This window comes from Alosa sapidissima, chromosome 21, assembly GCF_018492685.1.
Source record: "Alosa sapidissima isolate fAloSap1 chromosome 21, fAloSap1.pri, whole genome shotgun sequence".
Taxonomy (NCBI): domain Eukaryota; kingdom Metazoa; phylum Chordata; class Actinopteri; order Clupeiformes; family Clupeidae; genus Alosa; species Alosa sapidissima.
Window position 1 is genome coordinate 16,054,500 of NC_055977.1, and position 20,834 is coordinate 16,075,333.

At 43.0% G+C, this 20,834-nt stretch overlaps 2 protein-coding genes across 2 annotated transcripts in view; one reads left to right on the top strand and one right to left on the bottom strand.

Annotated features, from left to right (window-relative positions):
- The window catches only part of tinagl1 (tubulointerstitial nephritis antigen-like 1), a 37,148-nt gene extending 23,470 nt beyond the window's left edge, over positions 1 to 13,678 (top strand). The window contains exons 7-12 of the mRNA XM_042077656.1: positions 309 to 459; positions 782 to 968; positions 2,931 to 2,976; positions 4,538 to 4,661; positions 8,959 to 9,001; positions 9,933 to 13,678. Coding sequence (XP_041933590.1) covers positions 309 to 459; positions 782 to 968; positions 2,931 to 2,976; positions 4,538 to 4,661; positions 8,959 to 9,001; positions 9,933 to 10,100 — 719 coding nt within the window. The 3' untranslated portion in view covers positions 10,101 to 13,678. The remainder of the gene's footprint in view (positions 1 to 308; positions 460 to 781; positions 969 to 2,930; positions 2,977 to 4,537; positions 4,662 to 8,958; positions 9,002 to 9,932) is intronic.
- A 2,278-nt stretch (positions 13,679 to 15,956) lies between these two features.
- The window catches only part of trioa (trio Rho guanine nucleotide exchange factor a), an 80,405-nt gene continuing 75,527 nt past the window's right edge, over positions 15,957 to 20,834 (bottom strand). Inside the window, 4 exon segments of the mRNA XM_042077655.1 lie at positions 15,957 to 19,282; positions 19,612 to 19,750; positions 20,284 to 20,484; positions 20,679 to 20,757. Of these exon segments, the coding sequence (XP_041933589.1) occupies positions 18,737 to 19,282; positions 19,612 to 19,750; positions 20,284 to 20,484; positions 20,679 to 20,757 (965 nt within the window). The 3' untranslated portion in view covers positions 15,957 to 18,736.

Consider the following 20,834-nt stretch of genomic DNA (forward strand, 5'->3'; position numbering starts at 1 on the left):
CTGTAGCTTTTAAAAACATTTGACAGAAAAAGCAATGACTCAGATGTTAGGGTTCAGCCTCAACCACAGACTAGCACTGGATACCTTTAAATGGCCTAAATGACTAAACTGAAGTTGACTCTTTATACTTGTCCTAAATGCTAAACAGTAAATGGACTGCTTTTGTATAGAGCTCTCTTCCAAAGTGCTTCACCGATGTGTACACATTCATGCATACTGATGACGAAGGGAGCAACCAGCACATCCCACTACTACTCTGTTCCTGGCCTGGCCTGTAATGGTCCTCTCCTACTTGTGTTCTCTTCCAGCTGTGGCATCCGATCGCATCTCCATTCAGTCCATGGGTCACATGACTCCACAGCTGTCGCCGCAGAACCTCATTTCCTGTGACACGCGGAACCAGGGCGGCTGTGCCGGTGGCCGGATCGATGGGGCCTGGTGGTACCTCCGCCGCAGAGGGTAGGACGATTCTGACCAGCTCTCTTCACCTCTCTCACATATGTAGACACATTATACTGTATGTGATACAGACAACCCTGGTGGCCAGAAAGAGATCTTTTCAAACCCATTATGAAATACAAAAAGCTGGACTTCTCAACAGAGGGCCATGGAAAGTTATCTACTTAAATGTTGAGTGAAGAGGTTGAGACATGAGAGCTTAAGCTTAAGCTAAGCATAAGAGCTTACTAAGCCTGAAGGTAGAGTTTAGAAAGATCTTATTAAGTCTTTATACCCACACTCATCTGATCTCTCTCTCTATCTCTCTCTCTCTCTTTCCCAGGGTGGTGACGGAGGAGTGCTACCCCTTCTCCCCTCCCGAGCAGACCCCATCAGAGAGGGCCCACTGCATGATGCACAGTCGCTCGGTGGGCAGAGGCAAGAGGCAGGCCACCGCACGCTGCCCCAACACCCACACCTACAACAATGACATCTACCAGTCCACACCTCCATACAGGCTCTCCACCAACGTAAGACTCCCCTTTTTAGTATTCATCAATATCCTTATTATTATCATCAGTCATTTAGCAGATTTTCTTGTCCAGAGTGATTTAATGCTAATCAACTGCGAGGACAGTACTGGACTAGGATGTAACTAGGTTAGATCGTGTCTGAAATTGAGTTCACAATCTTCCGATACCTACCCTTTATTCATTGTGCAGATTTTTTTTCTAGAGAGTTGTAGCAGCGTGAGAGAGTTCTGGTTGAGTAGGTTTAACATGATTTCATCCGTAAATCCTGCAAATTAGCTCAAAAATAGACCAGTTTTCACAAAGACAGGTGGTTTGTCTGTAAAGACCGGCAAAGACTTCTTGGCCTCTGAATTGGGATATTCCACCTTTTGTCTGGAATCTCGTGACAGCTTAAGCTTGCTGCTGGTCCAGATGATTCTCTCTCACACACAAAAAGCTTGAATCTTATCGTTATATAATAAGGGGCTTACGTATGCTTAGCACACCTCTCTGGTCGCTCCTTGGGCTTGTAATCTAGTGCACGAGCCCTTGTTTGTCCTCATATGAGTACAAGGAAACTCTGGAGACCCTCTGACTGTACGACAACACAGCTTGTTTACACTTCAGATAACAGTTAATTTCCTAGTGAAGTGTGTTTATCCCTTATGGGATAATAGCAAACAAACACAGGATAGGCGCGATGGCTAATGTGGGTAATGCACACTGCCCTCTCCCCACATACACAGCACACTATCCCATCTCCCCTGTCATCCCCCCAACACACACACCAAGACCCCTGGCAGTTGGGTTAGCCCCTTGAGCCGTGGATCTGCCCAAGGTTTCTTCCTTGGTAAGGGAGTTTTTCCTTGCCCCTGTTGCTCTTGGGTGCTCCTTGTTGGTGCCCCCCACCCAATCCCAATCCTCCCCCACCTTTTTTATGCAGCCCTTGCCACTTAATCTACTAAACCCCCCCCCCCCATTAATGCACAAATAGGCTGACACCAGACATAATTTCACTGCATTTCTTACTTCCAGTAACTATATGCATGTGACAATAAACTTCCTTGTATCCTTGTATCCTTGTAATGTTTGGCTGGAATGTTCCAGACTATAGACCCTTTCAAGAGAGTTCCATGATCAGCATCATAGTTGGCCCCACAAGACTTCGTTTTTAACATTCCATATGTTATCTTAATGCAGAGGAAGTAGATTGGGGCCCAAATAGAACGTTCAAGCATTGTTTTTGTTTTTATTGTTGAAAGGGTCTATTCCACAGTATTACTTCCACTCAAATACCACTTCCTGGTCTGGCTACTCAGACTGGACCGCAGTCTTAGCGGGATGCGACATCATACAAGCAATTTGTAGGTCTGTTTATTAATCCGCCAGGCTATATTGGGATATTACCTGCAGTCTGCGAGAGCTCTCACAAAATCCGACCATAAATCAGCTCTGGGAGAAGCTGAGAGCCACACAACACACCCTCTAACTCCACCCTGATGAAGACACACAACACACCCTCTAACTCCACCCTGATGGAGCCACACAACACACCCTCTAACTCCACCCTGATGGAGTCAGCATCGCTACCAAGCCACAAGAATGGGAAGAGACTCATTAGTGGTGGTTAGTGAGGTTCCCCCTTCACTGTGAAGTGCTTTGATTGTCTAGAAAAGCGCTATATACATGCAACATGTGGTTGTTGGTGGTGAGGCAAAAAAGGAGTGAGAGAGTGACTGTAGGGGGTTCACAACTATTATTTTAATTTCAGTGCCCCTCAGGCTTTCCTGTAGATATCACATCTAGACTGATGAGGCCAAGAAAAAGGCTATAAATCGGTTTACTTTCACCACCTCAAACATTGTAATCCACAGAGTCAATAACTAAGTGCTATTAAGTCATAGTCATTATTTTGATAATCTGTTATCGCCATAGATTTTTCACTCACTGATCATTTCTGTACACGTCTCATCTTTACAGGAGAAAGAAATCATGAAGGAGATCATGGATAATGGTCCAGTGCAAGGTAAATAAAGTATGTGTGTGGTGTGTGTGTGTGTGTGTGTGTGTGTGTGTGTGTGTGTGTGTGTTCAAGGAGAGTAAGTCCTTAAATTGTTTTTTTTTAGGGAGTCATTACTTTGACCAAAGTAAGCATAAAGCAGACACCAATTAAAGATGTAATTGACGTCAGTAAATGGTTCTCTTAAGTTCTAAAAGCCCAAGCATTGAGACATCTAGTTTCAGCATGTTAAAACATCACACCACGCAAATGGCATTCCTCTGAGGAGTAGCGAACTGAAGTGCATCATCTTGATGAACTTGTGACTTGTCCTTTCCCCCCGATGACCCTTGTGCTGTCGCCGCTGGAGATGAGCTAAACTCTGACCCCAATCATCTCTCTGCTGACACGGAACAAAACTGTATTCCACATTCCATCCTGGTGATGATTCATGGGATGTTAGGAGACACATCCTGTCCTAACCTCTGTATATGCAACATGAGAGAGAGAGAAAGAGAGAGAGAGAGAGAGAGAGAGAGAGAAGGAATGGACAAATTAACAAATCCTCTCCATGGAGGGAAGAGAGTTAGAAAGTGAGAAAACATACAAATTGAATCAGTCTGAAAAAAAACAAACTGTAACACTGGCAGCTATTTACTGAAAGAGATAGTGGAGGGCAAAATGTTGAACGGTCGAACTGAGGACTTCAAAGAGCCATCTCCATCTTCACTCATGGTGTTTCTTTTGGCTGTTTTTGTTTCATTATGAGTCTGTAAATTCAGTCCAAAAAAGTCAGTTGTCCCCTTAAACTGTATGTGCCAGTAAGTGTGTGTGTGTGTTTGTGTTACACAGCGATATCTCTGTTCAAATCTCTTGCGGTGTGCATGTAATTATATATGTACATATTTTGTTTTGCCATGGGAAGTAATCTTGGCACACTCAAATGGACTTTGAGGAGAGGTACTGTACAGTCAGTCCTCACAATATGATGTCAGGCGCTTTCCGGACTTTGCTTCCAAGCTTTGAAAGTCAAAGAGAGCACAGCTCCGCTAAACTCTTGAGAACAATTGCTACTGAAGGGGTCAAAATGGACCCCAAAATGTACCCCCCCGCCCCACCCCCAGCCAAAACCCTTCTTTGATCCATTAGGGTGGGCTTATAGCATTGCATAATTGTTCTTTAAAACATGGTTCAAAGACAAGCAGTACTTCCGTAGGGGTCTACCTTTGTGGGACTGAAAATGAGCAGAGGTGCCCTGCCAAAACACACCCAGCTCAATACCCTATTGTTTCAGTCTTTCATCATGACTAAATACATTTCCACTGAGGTTGTTCATGAGTACAAAAGTGGCATATCATGATGAGGCAGACCAAACTACACAACCATTAAAATCCCCCAAGGGGCAGCGATGGTTCATGTAGGAACACGTTTTATTGTGCACATCATATGTCTGCTTATTTGTGTATTTATTTGTTTTGGGTTTTTTCTGTTCATTTTCATTTACTTTTTTAAATTCTTTTATTTGTTTGGTTTCATTCATTGTCATTCACTTATTCACTTTGTTTATTTGCTTGCCGTCATTCTCCAGCCATCCTGGAAGTCCATGAGGATTTCTTTGTTTACAAGAGTGGGATCTATCGGCACACAGACGTGAACTACCAGAAGCTCCCTCATTACCGCAAGCATGGCACACATTCGGTCAGGATCATAGGGTGAGTTGTCTACAGCCACATAATCTTACCTCAGGGTGAGGAGTTCAGCTTTCAAAACAAAAGTAAAAGAAATATACACAAATACAAAGGCTCGGGTATTTGTGGATTAAGATTAAAAAAGAAAATCCCATGTTGTTGCAGTCATCATTCATAACAACCATGCATTCATTTTTCACTGAAGGTTTTTTTTTAATTATTAAAAACATCAATATTTAAATTTTTACATGAACTTGAGGTAGTCAAACAAAGTAAGAATCCTGGCACAAACGTGAGGTACAGGTACTAGTAAATTATTAGTAGTAAATTAGTATTAGTTTAATTATTAATTTACTATTAGTAGTAAATTATTAACAGTTTTAGATTCTTGAAAAGCAACCATATATCCGTTTTTAACTGAAGTGGTAAATTGGACTTAAGCCACATGCCTTGGTGCTGATGACTGGCTTTTTAACACAGGTAAGGGTAAAGCCTTTAGTCCTCTGTTTAGACTCCAAAGAGACGCTCCACCGCTCCAGGCTTTCATGTCCCAGACATGCTCTTTGTCCCCAGAAAAATGTGGGCAGACACTACACCTGGATCCCTTCACCTTGGTTGTTACCTCCCACCCCCACCCAACACACACACAGAGACATACCCCAGCCAGTCCCCCCACCCAACACACACACAGACATACCCCAGCCAGTCCCCCCTCCAACACACACACAGACACACACACACACACACACACACACACACACATGCACACACACACACACACACACGCTCATACCTGTCTGAGAGCAGCAGCCTCACTCTGCGCCCACTTCAGCAGTGCATCAGCACTGCATTCCGTCTCCTAACCACACAGAGAGGAAAACAGAGGAAGGGGGAGAGAGAGAGACAGAGAGAGAGAAAAGGAGGTAGAGACAGAGAAAGAGATAGACTTCAATACATTGTACACAATACAGAAAATCAATACATTATTATCAATACCATATCAGTAATGCTTACACAAGCCATAATCAGACACAGCCAGAGAGAGATATAGGGTGGGAAAGGTAAAGAAGAAACACAGAGAGAAAGAAAGAGAGAGAGAAAAAGAAAGACAGACAGAGAGAAGCCATAGAGTAGGGAGAGTGCAGTGAAAGTGCTAGAGAAAAGGCCACAGTACTGCCTTTAAATTAGGCTGAGGAGAGCAGCAGTTTCCCCCCAGTAAACACATACAGTACCTTTCTGAGTGTGTGTGGACAGTCCAGGTGGCTCCTTCATGATGGCTCAGAGATAGATGGAGAGAGAGATGGAAAGTGGGTCTGTCCTGAGATCTTGGGTCTTGAGATCTTGTCTTGAGTCTGTCATTTAGTAAAGCTACATGAGACAATGAAAATCTGGGTTATACAGAGATATATGTATATTGTATGTCATCTCAAACTTGTGTCTGCTGCTCATCTGTATCACAATGTTAACTTGGTATCTGTTTACATCAGGCTTGTGCAAAATTCCAGAATTCAATTGAAACTGGCTCTTAAATTCCAATTCAGTTCTTGAATTGCACTTGCATTTCAATTGAGGTAACAAACAGGAAGCAGAATTGCAATTCGAATTGTGCACAACCCTGGTTTACATATCCAGACCAGTGTCTCTGTAAGGTAAAGTCAGGGATTTGAATAGTACACAGTGTCTATGTAAAAGATGTATGCAATGAGGCCGTGAGTCTGTGAGTCAACATAATTAATGCCTACCATGACCGTACCAAGCTAGTCAAGGGCTAGTCAAGCTAGTCAAGGCATGGAAGCAAGCCACTGTGCAGAAAGATGTTATTTTGTGGAGTAATGGCATTGTGTAATGCTGCGTAGGACAGCACTTTCGTAACCCCGTAATTGGATAATGCACTCAACGCTGTTTGAACTTGTGGATTGTTTGCAGACGTGAGCTTATGCCTTGGTCTGTGCCAGTGATCTGCCATTTGTTTTCTCATTGGTCTGAAGTGGAGGGTGGGGTGTGTGATGATGTGCTCCACAGTGGATAATGGTCTGACGAGTGTGTGTGTGTGTGTACTGTATGTGTGTGTGGGTGTGGGCTGTGGTGATGCGATCTTTTCTTCTAACTTTGTCGCTTGCTGACGGTGCGGTTCTTTTGGCTGCAGTGGGCTGTGGACAGGAGGCACTGAGTGTGTGTGTGTGTGTGTGTTTGTGTTTGTGTGTGTGTGTGTGTGTGTTTGTTTGTGTGTGTGTGTGTGTGTGTGTGTGTGTGGGGGGGGGGGGGGGTGAAAGGGATGGGTTGAGGTGGTGATTGCGGTGGTCCGAGAGGCAGAGGGGAGGGAGAGATGTTGTGCATGCGATGAGGGTCGAGGGGGTGGATTTGGGGAGAGACGGGTGGCAGCGCGTCTGTTTGCACGGCTGCAAATCCCACCACGCTGCGTCGGGCTAAGCCCAGGGCCTGGGAAAGTTTGTGGAAAGCACATTGGTGCCCAGTCTGCTGGAAGCGCCATTGTCTGACAGGATGATCCCAAACTGTACCGGACAGGGAAGAATAACGGCTCCCCTCCACCACCACCACATCCACCATCACCACCACGTCAACATCAGCCCCCCCAACCCCCCCCCACCCTAAAAGAGGTCAGGAGAGGGCTGGGGTGGGGGGTGGTGGGGGGGGCGACTTTGGTATGTACGTGATTGTTCACAGGACAGGTGTGGGTTAGACTGGGGTGGAGATGAGAGATAAAAACACGAATGAAGGAAAGTGTTGTGGCACTGTGGCCAAAAGCATATGGCTACTGAAAACACTAAACTGCAGTGCCAAATTATATACACTACCGGTCAAAAGTTTAGGGTCACTCAGAAATGTCCATTTCACTCTATTATAGAGAGAATACCAGCTGAGATCAGTTGCATTGTTTTTTTTAATCAGGGCATCAGTTTTCATATTACATAATTGCAAAAGGGTTCTCCCAATGTTTTCTCAGTTAGCCTTTTAAAATTATATCAGATTAGTAAACAGAATGTGCCTTTGGAACATTGGATGAATGGTTGCTGATAATGGGAAATGTAGATATTGCATTAAAGATCAGCCATTTCTTTCTATAACAGTCGAGAACCCTTTTGAAATTATGTAAGCACATAATGTAATCTGAAAACTGCTGCCCTGATAAAAAAAAAATGGAGTGGAATGGACATTTCTAAGTGACCCCAAACTTTTGACCGGTAGTGTAGGTGATGGCTGGGCCTGGGACTTTGGTGACATTCGGGTTGGGGGTAAAGTAGCTGGTCAGACATACCAGAGTTTGGTTGGATGCCTGCAAGTTTAGCAAGAGAAAAAGACCAAGATGTTTTTCCAACATTCTGCTCTCACGTTGAGGAAAAAGTTGTTCCCCCCTCAAGGAACACTGCCTCCCACAGCCCCGGAAATAGCACAGGGGAAAGGGTGGTTTGAGATTAGAACATGGCTTTGGACCTGTGTGGGTTTGGAATGGTCTAAAATGCAGTCTTAACAGGCCCTGAGGGCCAATGGAACATTCTCCAGGACAAACAGAAAAACAAGACGATACGCAGAATTAGCCGAAACAAGAACAACCGCCACCACCACCCGTGGCCCCTCTTGGCTAGTTAGAGGACTGGGCGCCACTTGACTTGACAATGACGTGCCTTTGACTGGTGGGGCGGGGAGAGTGTCTGTGTGTATATATATGTGTGTTCGTGTGTGTGTGTGGGTGTATAAGTGTGGGAAGAAGGGCTTCCTGCCTTCTATCGTGTCCTTCCTCTCTCGTCTGTGAAGGAGAACGAGGCATGGGGAATTCCGTGGCGTCACTGGGCAGGCGCTGCGTTTGTGTGCTCTTGCAAACACGTATTTGTGCCAGGAGGCTGTTTGGCAGATGAAAGGTGTTTTGCTCCTTAAGAGAGAAGGGTGGGAGTGAGGGACACCGCCTCGTCGGCATTTCACCCCATTCGTTTCGCTGCTCCGTCCATTCTCTCTTCCTTCCTCACGCACTCAAAGGGTTTCCCAGGTGTGGACATTCCTGCAGGATTTATTTTTTTTCCAAGAACGGAAAGACATTGGTCAGTCGCATGCCCCAGTGTTCAAAGGTGACAGACACATACCAACAAGCCAATGTATTTTTGTCCTGACAGAGAGACTTCTCCCGAGTGACGTTGTTTTTAGATATGGAGCATGACATTGATGGGACAATAGAGTTCATACAGTGTGTCCTGTTTGTGTCCATATTTATAGATATATCCTGTTTTTTATCTTAGAGGAAAAATAAGGTTGATGTTACATTGGGAGTTTTATATATAAATATGTTTATTCCATTACTGTATTTCAGATGGGGAGAGGTGGTAACCCATGATGGAACACGGAAGTATTGGGTAAGTCAATTATATTAAAGATTTTGATTTAGAAAGTCCATGTCTTATCATACTATGTAAGCAATACAATCATCTTATTATACATTACATTACATTACATTTGGCTGACGCTTTTTAACCAAAGCGACTAACAACATGGTAAACAGTAAGTTTTAGAACAATTCTCACAATTTTAGGACAGTTTAAAAAAACATTAGAGTACAGTAAGAATAAGTGCGTCGGTGAGTGCTGTTTTTAACAGTTACTTGTCAGTTTAAAACGGCTGGTGAGTGCTAGGATCAGTAAGACTTGTTGTAAGTGTTGCTATGAGAGTAGATGTTCTCTAAAGAGCTGGGTCTTCAGGAGTTTTTTGAAAGTGGAAAAGGATGTCCCTGCCCTTGTAGGAACTGGCAGTGTGTTCCACCAACGAGGAACAACCTATATATACAATATATGATTAATGATAGATATCGAGGTGTATGTGAGATATATGTATGCAATAATGGATGAGACCCCATTTTTTTAAGACCCGGTTCAAAGGACGCAACAAAAGGAAATGGCACATACCATTTAGGAGAAAAAATAAAGAATTTATTTAGCTAATTACATATTTACAAAAATAAGATAACCATGAAGCCATCATAAAAAGTGTGTGTTGTATGTACGTACAGTACATGGGTGGAGATGGAGAATGTAGTGGTACATAAAGAAAATAAAGAGAAAACAAAGGCGGCAATATCTACTCTTAAATCCAGTATCCCATCAATACCCACAATACAGTAAACAACCTTTTATAGGCACACAGGTGTACAGCAAATCAATAGGAATAAAATTGAACTAAGGTAAAGAGGCAGTGCAAACATTAATGAAAAAAAGCAAAAAGTTACGAATGGTAAGGTTGTCACAATTGGTCATTTTCTCATATGCCTCGTATTCTCCTTCCTCTTGACAGCTTGCCGGAAACTCTTGGGGCAAAGACTGGGGTGAGAACGGCTACTTCCGGATTGCCCGCGGGGAGAACGAGTGTCAGATCGAGGCCTTTGTGATCGGTGTGTGGGGACGTGTGACCATGGAAGACATGCACAACCACCACAACCACCATCACGGCCGGCGCAAGTAGACGCACGCTCCAGACACTCGCCCCCGCCCTTCTGTCAAACTTCCACAATCCCACCTTTCCCTGGCAACTCCAGGGTTATCGTAGAAGTCCTACAACCCCCCCCCCCCCCCCCAGCAGTTAACCTCTCAGGACACACTGCTATTCCAAAGAGCATCTATGATGATGATGTCGTCAGCCTTCCTTGTGTGTGGAGAGAGCGCAATTCCCCCACTGTTCCTCTTTCACAGCTGCAATGTACAGCTCTTCTCCTATTGTTATGGCTTCACGCCAATATCGAAACAGCTGATCTTCGGATCGCTTTCGGATCACAACGTTTATAGCTGCCTCTGTGTCATGCAATGATAGTCGCTAAATGTTGTAACCTCCTGGTGGACAGTTGGGACAATTGTAAAACCCAGACGAGATTAGGGCAACTGCTACAATATAGAGGGCCTCTAGTTGGGTAAAGTACTCACCTGTGTTTAGATGTGGCAGTGAATCTAATGTTTCTCCAAGTACCACTGCAATTTCAATGTGTATTCGTATGTGTGTGAAAGAGAGAGTGTGTGTGTGTGTGTGTGTGTGTGTGTGTGAGTGTGTATCACTAAACAACCTGAATGGTCACATATTATTTTTCTGACTCACTTGTACTTCATATCTGTCGTAGAGGATTGGCAGACCACTAGTTGGTAAACACTTCCCACATTCCCCCAAACCTAGAGCTCAAACACACTGGATAAGAACAGAGGGTTACAGTAATATAAGCTTCTCAATCAGAGTTGGAGTTGACCAATAATTTATTACCAAACCATAGCCTAGATGTGAGTACTCTATAATATTGTTATATAAAGTTATCTATCTATATAAATATATATGGATATGAATTTGTGGTAGCTCTGCTCATTGGTAGAATGTAGACCCAAACAAAAAAAACAACAACCTTCACCCTTCATAAATAGATCTCCATGTAAAATTACGCTGGCTTTAGTTATCTAGTCTTCAGACTCGTGTAAATATGACGGATGAGGTCGTAAATCAAGTTATGCAAAAACAGCGCTTGACGGTTACGTTCCCCATCTGAGAAAAACATGACGGAGCGATTGAGGGATAATTGTTGTGGAGACGAAATTCCGATGGTTTCTGCCGGAGGACCACCTGCTTTACATTCCCTTAAAAGCGCTCTCTGCAGACCGAACGCCAGCTGCACACCGACCATATATCACAGCCTTGATGTTTCAAATGTTGGTCCTGTCACTCATTCCAATTTGGTGAGAGAGAAAAGAAAGACAGGAGAACAGGTAGACAACAATGATTAAAAGGTTGCTTGTCTGGAGCCCTGAGAGCAATTATGTAGGAAGCAGTGTCAGTGTAAGAGATGTTTCAACAACTTGATTCACTTGGAAACCAAAAAAGAAAAACTATGATTTGGCCTCTCTTTGATGCAAATCGAGCATACTTGTATTATAGTCTTAATCTGTTATCCTGTAAAGTGTTAAAGGAGTCAAGTATTAACCTTACAAGACCATTGCTGTTGTTTACTTTCACCTTTGCTGTATTTTTTTTCTTTTTAGTGATTGACCTCTGTGAAAAAAAAAAAACGGTGCTTTGTTTCGCTTTTGTTGCATTTTGTTTGTTTAGAGAGCAGTACAATGACCACAATGACCTGTACAATCTCCCCTGTGTCACATCACTCCACTGATTCCAATTACTACAGTATGCGATGACTGCAATGGAACAAATAAGGAAAAAACAAACAAACAAATGTAAACACTCTTACATCTGATACCAGTTTATACAGTCAACAGGAGGCACAGAGCATATGTTTCAGTTTGGCTAATATCCACCAATGAGAGTGGGCTGCCGTGACAGTTATTGTTCACCAGTCACTGAGACTGTTAGAGTTGCCCTTTGACAAAGAGTGCATGTCCTATGCATGTGTTGACCTTACCGTCATGCAATGTTTTTCTTCCATGAATGGCCCACGTATTTGCCCTTCACTCCTATCACCATGCCTAACCATAGCAACATGCACACACGCACGCATCCCCCTAACACATACTTCTCTCTCACTGGTTGAGAGAGGTAGAGAGCAAAACTGACAGAAATGCGCACGCACTCACACACGGACACATGCACACACACACACACACACACACACGTCACTGACACATACTCGCTGATCTTCACGCATACCAGGGCCGAATCCCAAGAGTTTGGTTTGGTGACTATTCCAGGTAAATTAACCTAGAGTAAGTAGTAAACTTCAAGAAAAAGAAGAGCCCTATTACTCAGAGTTAACTTATCCAGACCAGTTTGGGATTCTCATACAATTCAAGTGGTATGCAAAGAATTGATTAGGAATGTGAAAGCAATGCTGGAAAACAGAAAATGAACATGGAAGTATGCCAAATCCCCTCCGTGGCCTTACAGAGGCTTTAGATGGACTATCCGTCTGGTCTGGTCTGAGTGGATATGTCGCACAAGCATGAACATTTACTCACTTACTTTTTGAGACCCTTGCATCTCCAAAAGTGATTGGAGGATAAAAAAAAATATTAAGGAATACAACAAACAAAAATTATTAACTTTTTGCAACAAAAAAAAAAGAGACAACAACAAACACAGTGGCCTTTCAGGGGTTTCTAGAGCCTCAATTGCTATGGAATTAATTGCATAACATAGATGCCGTTTTGACATTTAAGTAGCCGGAGATGTGCAGAACCATGTCTTGAACTTTTCTTTTGTAATCTAACACATGCACTGAATGTGCACAATAGTCTGACCTGTTACAGTTCGTTTTATAACCATCACCATTTCCACTGAGTTCTTCTTCCTCTTCTTTTATGAGGCAATCAGAGATCACTGCCACACCAGTGGCTAACTGTTTCTTGTGTGAGCAGCCAGTTTCTCTTTCAAAGTATTCTAATAAAGAAAATATCTTTGGTACCACATTCTCTTTGTATTTATTTTTGTATCACATTGCCATAATAAGCTATGTTAGCTACCGCTGGGCATTCCACACATGGATACCAATCTTCCAGTACATTTGGTTCATAGACAGTATGATGTAATCCCCGGCACCTTGCCCCATCCTGGCGTTTTTGTTTTAGCCGTTGAGTCCATTTTCCCATCCAGCCATCCAAGAGCTCCTTCCCTTGTAGGGATAAACTGGCCCTGCACAGACTAGATCAGCGGAATGAGTGCAATTGAACCCAAATCATGCAGAGGAAATCATTGGCATCTCGCCGGACTTTTTATCCCCAAAGTCCCACCCAGTGCAATAGGAACCCTTTGGTTTTGGTCCAGTTTAAGGGAATCTCCTTGAGACAAACATAATCAGACATTGTGCTTGCCTTTTGCTCCTCTGTACCCAAACTTTTCTTTTCATGCTTTTGTTTAAAAACCACATGTGTCACGTTGTGAATGTCATGCCATTGTGATAATCCATGTTTATTTAAGGACTAAAGACTGTGTAAAAAGTTGTATACTTTTCGCTTTTCTTGTAAAACATGCATCATCTCTTCTGTCTTTTTATGGTGTGCACTCAAAGAAAGACACTGTAGTGTTCACAAACAAACAATAAAGTCCTCCCAATCCAACATCCAGTTGTTCTCTAGCATCTTACTGTGAAACCCTGTGTACTCAGAAGACTAAAAAAACAAAAACAAACATATTGTTGTCCTAAACTTGGTCCTTCTCAGAAATAAGGCCCCATCCAAAGCATTTCATTAACAACCTGCATTATTCAACAAACTAAGCTACGCGCTAATGCTATTCCAAACAGCTCCGGGCCAACACGGGGTCCCAGTAAGCACTCGGCATGCAGAAATGGGGAGAGCTGCTGCCCAGTCGCAGCAACCTGACCCACTCAGCTCACTCACTCGTCCACCTCGCCCGCCTGCCACGGTTGGCACGGGGCCGCCGCCAGGGGCCGAGGGGCACCGCGGGGTAGAGGTGAGGCCGCGGCGGGGAAATTGTGCAGTAGACGGGAGAGAGTTGTGTCAGCTCAATGCCCGGGCTGAGGCTTAAACGCCAGACCATCCGCACTTGGCAGCAAACCACCAAACAGTGGGATGGTGTGGGCATTTGGCCTTGGAGTGCTATTTGTGCTTTCATAATTTTCCTGTAGGCTAGCTAAACAAAAACATTTGCCGATACTGTGGAGGCAGTGGTGTAGTCTAGTTAGCTGTAGTGGGCATACTGTGATGTCTTATTAGCTGTAGTGATCAACCCCAAAAGTTAATATGTATCCTTGCCTATTTTAAGTGGGTATACTGAAATGGTGATGCTTTTTAAGTGGGTATACTGTGTAGTCCTGTGTATCACAGACTACACCACTGTGTGGAGGGTCACAATACATCTACACCCTTACACACACTGACCAACTTATCTAATTTTGCACAAGATTTTCATATAATGAAGTGTTGTGATGTGATTGCGCACCAAAGCAAGACCCCACACATCTACAGTATTACTGCATTTAACAAATACCACATACATATTTAGCACTTCAGTTGATTAGAGCAGAACAGTTTTATTTGTTTGTGTTTAGGCTACCATAATATTTCAATAGCCTTAAGAGGAACAGGCAAGAGTGGGTACCCTAAAGAGGCCACCAGCTTTTCCTGTTGACAAGAGTCAGGGTTAGAGAACATCCAAACATATAAACAACTGACTAATATGATATGGAAGCAGTCCAATTTGTCAAAACATTCCTTGAGATATTTTTACTAATTTTTACGTTCTTTTTTTGGTGGTTTAGTTAAATGATGCATGAACATATTCATGTCTAAGATACAGCAAGCATAATGCTGTTGGCACATTGATGGCATTCCTGACCGATGCCAAGGAAAAGGTTTCCAGAGTTTTCCCAGGATACTAACTGCCAACAATAGCACTGTCTTGCACAGTAGGAGTGCACTATTGACAACAGCACTTCAACCAGGATATCCTCCCACTGCCTGCTGCTGTAAGCACACAAAACTGCGTTTAGGGATGAACACTGAATTTGAATTATATTGTATTCCATCTCACTGAAAGTGACAGTTGGTGATGGTGACATAGGAGGCAAAACAAGGTAGTCACTAGAATACATGTTGACACTTTGTTACAAGACTTCGTTACGAGAGCACAGTCTGAAGACGTCAAGATTTTATGAGGTCTGCTAGGCTTCTCACCTTAAACCATGAACAACCTCAGCAAATACACCACTTACCATTGCATTCGTCAAAGTCTACTCTGAAACAAGATAATTGATTGGTTGTCTGCAGACATGTATTACTATTATTAATAATAATAATAATAATAATAATAATGATGTAAATGTAAATCAGGTTTATAGGCCAAGTTTACTCACGTATACAAGGAATTTGGTCTTTGCATTTATCCCATCCATGAATTAGTGAGATCTACACCAGAACAACTAATGTGTCTACTGTCCATGTCTGGGGACCATTTTTTTTATGATTGTTTATTGTTATAATCTTTCGCACACATTTCTAGAATACAGCTTATAAAATTAGCCCAGGCTTGTGAATTTAGAACAGCAACTTAAACTCTACTTAATAAGGGCTACGCACGTATATGGTGCATTTCATTGCCACAACCTGTTATAACTCAGTGACAGTTGGCTGTGGGCAGGCAAGTGTCATAACAATTCTGGATTTGGATGGCAGAACAACCCTGTTATGAGATTGCAAATGGTCTTCGCTTCTAGCAGTATGGTCAAGACAATTACCAAAAATTCTGAAATTATTTCACTTATAAAGATCAATGCCCAGAACAAGCACCAAATGAAAATGTTTTGCTCAATGGGTTGAAAACGAGAAATGAGAAAAAGAATGCAATGCCTGAACAAAACACAATAAGAAGCAGAGGAAATGTTCTGGATGTTTAATTTCAAAAAGAAACAAAATGGCAAAACGGAAAATATTTACAGCACAAGTCGCGTAAACACTTATGGCATCTGTACAAAGAAATATACATGCAAAAGTATAAAATAACTGAAATCTGTTGGAAATGAAAACAATAATACATACATATAAAATACAATGAGATCGGAACTAAGAGAGAAACCAAAAATTTAAACAAAAACAGCTAATACAAGCAAAAAAAAAAAAAAATGCATCCAGTCCGAGTTCCCATGTTTTAACCGCTTCTGTACAACTTTACAACAATGAATAAATTAAGAGGACATGATATGGGACTGTACAGATGACTCCATGTTTACACTCCTTCCTCTATGGAAAGACATGAATCTCTCCACTGCCAAACATAATGCAAAAAAAAGAGAAAACATTCTGCCGAGCTTCGCTCTTGAGAACGAGCCGACGGACATGGGACAAAATGACTTCTCGTTCATACAGATATGACTGTAGCAGCTTACTATGCAGGTTGACCACTGTGTCCTACGCAAGAATCTCTTATCAGTGCGAGTGTGTGTTACTGTAATATTTCTTTTCTTTTTTTCGGAAAACAAATCCTACCAGTGGCGGGGTTCTAGCTATGGTTACCACCGACGACGGCAAGCCCTTACTGCAAGGCTGTTAGACAAGAAAACAAAACAAAAAATATTGAACAAAATACTGGTATTAAAAACAAATAGTATGAAGCAAGACAATTACATAAATAATTTCAAAAGGCATCACATTCATGCCTATGTTTTGCCATCAAAAGACGTCTCCAACTGTCAGAAACAAAATCTGACAATATTATCCGATTCAGCGGGGAACATTATTTGGCCCAACACCCCCTCCCCTACCTCTTACGCCAACCCCTCCCAAATGATGTGCAGAGAACTCAACTTGAATAAGAACAGGTTAGCCTATCACGTGGGCAACTGGCTTAAAGTTGGAGTTTCTTCAATAAAAGGAATAAAATAAAGCTATGATAGAAACACATGTAAACACACCTTTTAACGGCATTTTAATATATAACTTAATGCAGTGAAATGCGCGAGGAGGAACAAAATGGTAAATCATAGTAAAGCTGGGAGGGCTTTGGTATGCCAATAATCTATGTTAAAAAAAAGTGTCAGACAGAAGCATAAGTGCCATGTAGACAAACATGACCCTGTGAAATGACAGGGAAAGTAATACTCGACTAAATAATAACAATAATAAAAAAAAAAAGATTAAATAAAACACCACTAAACAGCAGAACTTGCAGTACCAAGTACATGCTTTTCTATATATTTATTACAGATACAACAGATGTCTTCATAAATAGTTGCATAAACTGTTAAAGCCGCAACATTGCACATGATAAGAATCGAAAAACATAACATACAATGTGAGTGCATTTACAGATTTCCTGTCTTCCTCCTTTTTTTCCTTTCGCCATTCTTGCTTCTGATTGGCTCTCTTGGCTGCCACTCAGCAGCTCACCTGCTCCATGGTCATCTCATTCGCCTGCAGGATTCTTTCTCCTGCCTACAGGACCCTCTTTGTGGCAGGACACCATTTTTCAAATGAAAAGGACACAGGCCAGACAACAGTCTATGTACAAAGTAAGGCTTATACATCTTAAATTTGCGCAACACAAAATGTTCTAGTCAAAGCGAAAAAAATTAATTGTTACTCTTTCTTTTTAACGTGTGAGAGGTTTGACTTGCAGCAGTTTAAAATCTGTTAAATGTGGAGTGATCGTCACGATCTGATAAGATTTCAGAACTAATGATGCGAGGCAATCAAAAAACACTTTGATTGGGCTTAAAAAACATGTAATGATATCCGAGTGTCATTCTTGGGAGTTTGGCATTGCGAGTCTCCCCAAATATCCATCTTTGATCAGAGGGCATATTTTCAAATTGTACTGTTTGAGAACATACATATATGTACATATATATACATATATATACATACATACATATATGTATATATATATATATGTATTCGCTTTTATTTGCTTTCAGTGTATTCAAATGTAGTTTGGAAAAGGCGTGGAAGTTTCTTTATGTTATTTTGATCTTTTTCTCCTATACATTGTCTCTTTATGAAAGGGCATTTCTTTCATCTTTTTTCGCTTTTGCTCAAATGTTTTCAAGTTGAATACTGTAAAAGCGCAAAGCAGGACTGCTTGCTCTCTGTGGCTCAGGCAAAGGACAAAAAAAAAAAAAAAAAAATTGATAAAAACCATTTTGTTCTCCACGTTAGTTTGAACTGGTGAAGCCTTCCCCCGCAGGATAGCTCCACCATGTTTGTGCAGGGTTTTTCGTCTCCTGTTTTCCACACGTCGATTCAAGTCCATCTCGTGTGGCACTGTTGTTCGGTGAATCTCGGCGAAAGTTATTATCGGATGATCAAACTAACTCGTCCGAATTCCGATCATGTTCATTCTACAAATCAAGTGAGTTTAAAAACAGCCAGCAGCGTAGGACTGAGACAGGACTATTGATCCTTGAGTTTTTTTTTTTTCTTTCTTGTTTTTTGATTGGCTGAGAACAGCAATATTAGCATTCTCTGAGGCTCTGATTGGTTCTGATTGACGGAGGAACGCAGGCTTCCTCTGAAAACATTATTACGATTGGCAGCTGAAAGAGGATGAGATCATTCTTTTTCTTTTCTTCTTCTTCAATTGTGGCCAAATTTGATGTCCCAACCCCCCCCCACCCAAATTCATGTTGTTTGTTTATTTGTTACTCCATCATGGCGATCATTTCATATCCTGGGTTGGAGTCTACTGTGCAGGAAGGCCCGTATGCCGCCGAGGGGTCGGAGGTCGTTCTGGTGCTTGCGTCGGTCGATGAACGAGATGAGGCGAGATGTGTCCAGGCACTCGGCCGCGCGGCCACCTGTGACGGGCTGCAGCCAGGGGTCCTGGAGGCAGGCGGCAGCGGGCGGACGTTTGCAGGGCTCGGCGCGTAGCAGCAAGCAGACGAAGTCGCGCGCCGCCTGGCTCACGCCCTGGAAGTAGTCCTCGGGGAAGCTGAAGTCCAGCCGGCAGATGTTGAGGCACGTCTCCTCCACGCTCTCGTCCAGGAAGGGCGAGGCGCCACTCAGCACCACGTACGTCACCACGCCCAGGCTCCACAGGTCCGAGGCCAGCGCCGCTGGCTCCCCCAGGACCAGCTCGGGGGCGGCGAACTCCGGGCTGCCCAGCAGCGGGTGCACGTAGTGGGCCGAGTTCAGCTGCACGGCGTCACCAAAGTCGGTCAGCTTCACCGTGGGCTGCGATGAGCACTGGTCCACCAGAAGGTTTTCAGGCTGATGGATGGAGGAGCGGAAACAAGGGTGGTGAATATGGGTTTAATACATGCAGCACTTAAATTAGCCTTAGAACTAGATCATCAACTTGAGAAAATACAATTATATATGTAAAAACTGGATTGTACGCTATGGCAAATTAAACAGTGTTGACTGATCCACCAAACAACTGTCTTGATATATTTTACTGCCATTCCTGAATAAAGCAGAAAAATGGCAGACAGAGAGCATGATTTGTTGTAATTTAATACACTGGGCAACAAGTGTCTGCTATGACGCTAAGTCCAATATCTTATATCTATGAGGCTAAGTCCAATATCTTTGCTCACCTTCAAATCCAGGTGGGCTATCCTGCAGTTGTGCAGGTAGTGTAAAGCTTCTAGAATGTCCCGTAGGTAGAAGGCCACCTTCTCTTCCGTGAGGTTCCCCCAGCTCACGATGTAGTCAAGGAGACGCCCTTGATCGGCCCTGCACAAAGATAACCAATGTTTATAAACATGGACCTGCATTTATAAACATAAACCTGCATTTATAAACATAGACCTGGAGGCAATCATGTGTGTCTCTGTGTGTCTATGTGAGTGTGAGAGAGAGAAAGTGTGAAAGAGAGAGAGAGAGAGAGAGAGAGAGAGAGAGAGAGAGAGAGAGAGATAGATAGAGATAGAGATAGAGATAGAGATAGAGATAGAGAAAGAGAAAGAGAGAGAGAGTGAGAGAGAGAGTGCATATTAAAGAGACCTAGGGATGTGCAAAACACAGTTGTTGTTTATATTCATGTAATATTACCTGACCCAAAGTGAAATCACTGTTTCTAAACACAGATTTGGTTACAGCATGTGATATCAGCGTGTGCGTGTGTGTGTGTTCAAGTCTGTCTTGTCTGTGTGTGTGTGTGTGTGTGTGTGTGTGTGTGCGTGTATGTGTATGTGTGTGTACAAGTCTGTCTTGTCTGTCTGTGTGTGTGTGTGTGTGTGTTTCACCCATACTGCTCGGACACTCACATCTCCAGGACTAGTGCGTAGCTGCTGGAGGTCTCGTAGGTGTCCAGCAGGCAGACGATGTGGGGGTGCTGGAGACGCTGCAGGGCACTCAGCTCCTGGGTCACCTGGTCACGCTTCATCAGCTTCTTGTTGACCAGCTTGACTGCCACGGTGCGCTTGGAGCCGCGCTGGTCACAGCGCTTGACCACGGCAAAGCGCCCCCTGGAGGTAAAACATATGCCATGTGAAAATTGGGACCACTTAACCAGTTAGGCAACAGGTAATACATACATTTGTTTCAGGAAATATACTTTGTAAATACACCAGTTTGAAACACATGCTTTAATCGTTGAAAGCCTAGTAGCCCAATCCTCTTGTGATTTCACTGGAGGTTATAGAGGAAGGTGACCCTTTACCTCCCAAGTTCTGCCACCTCAGTGAAAGTGGACTCGTAGTTGTCCTTCCACAGGACCCTTAGTCCATCACTGGTCGTCCCTGTGAAAAAAAAGACTGAGGTCAGATATGCTTTTTACATGGACATCTAGATATGTGCACTTAGATGTGTTTGTGTG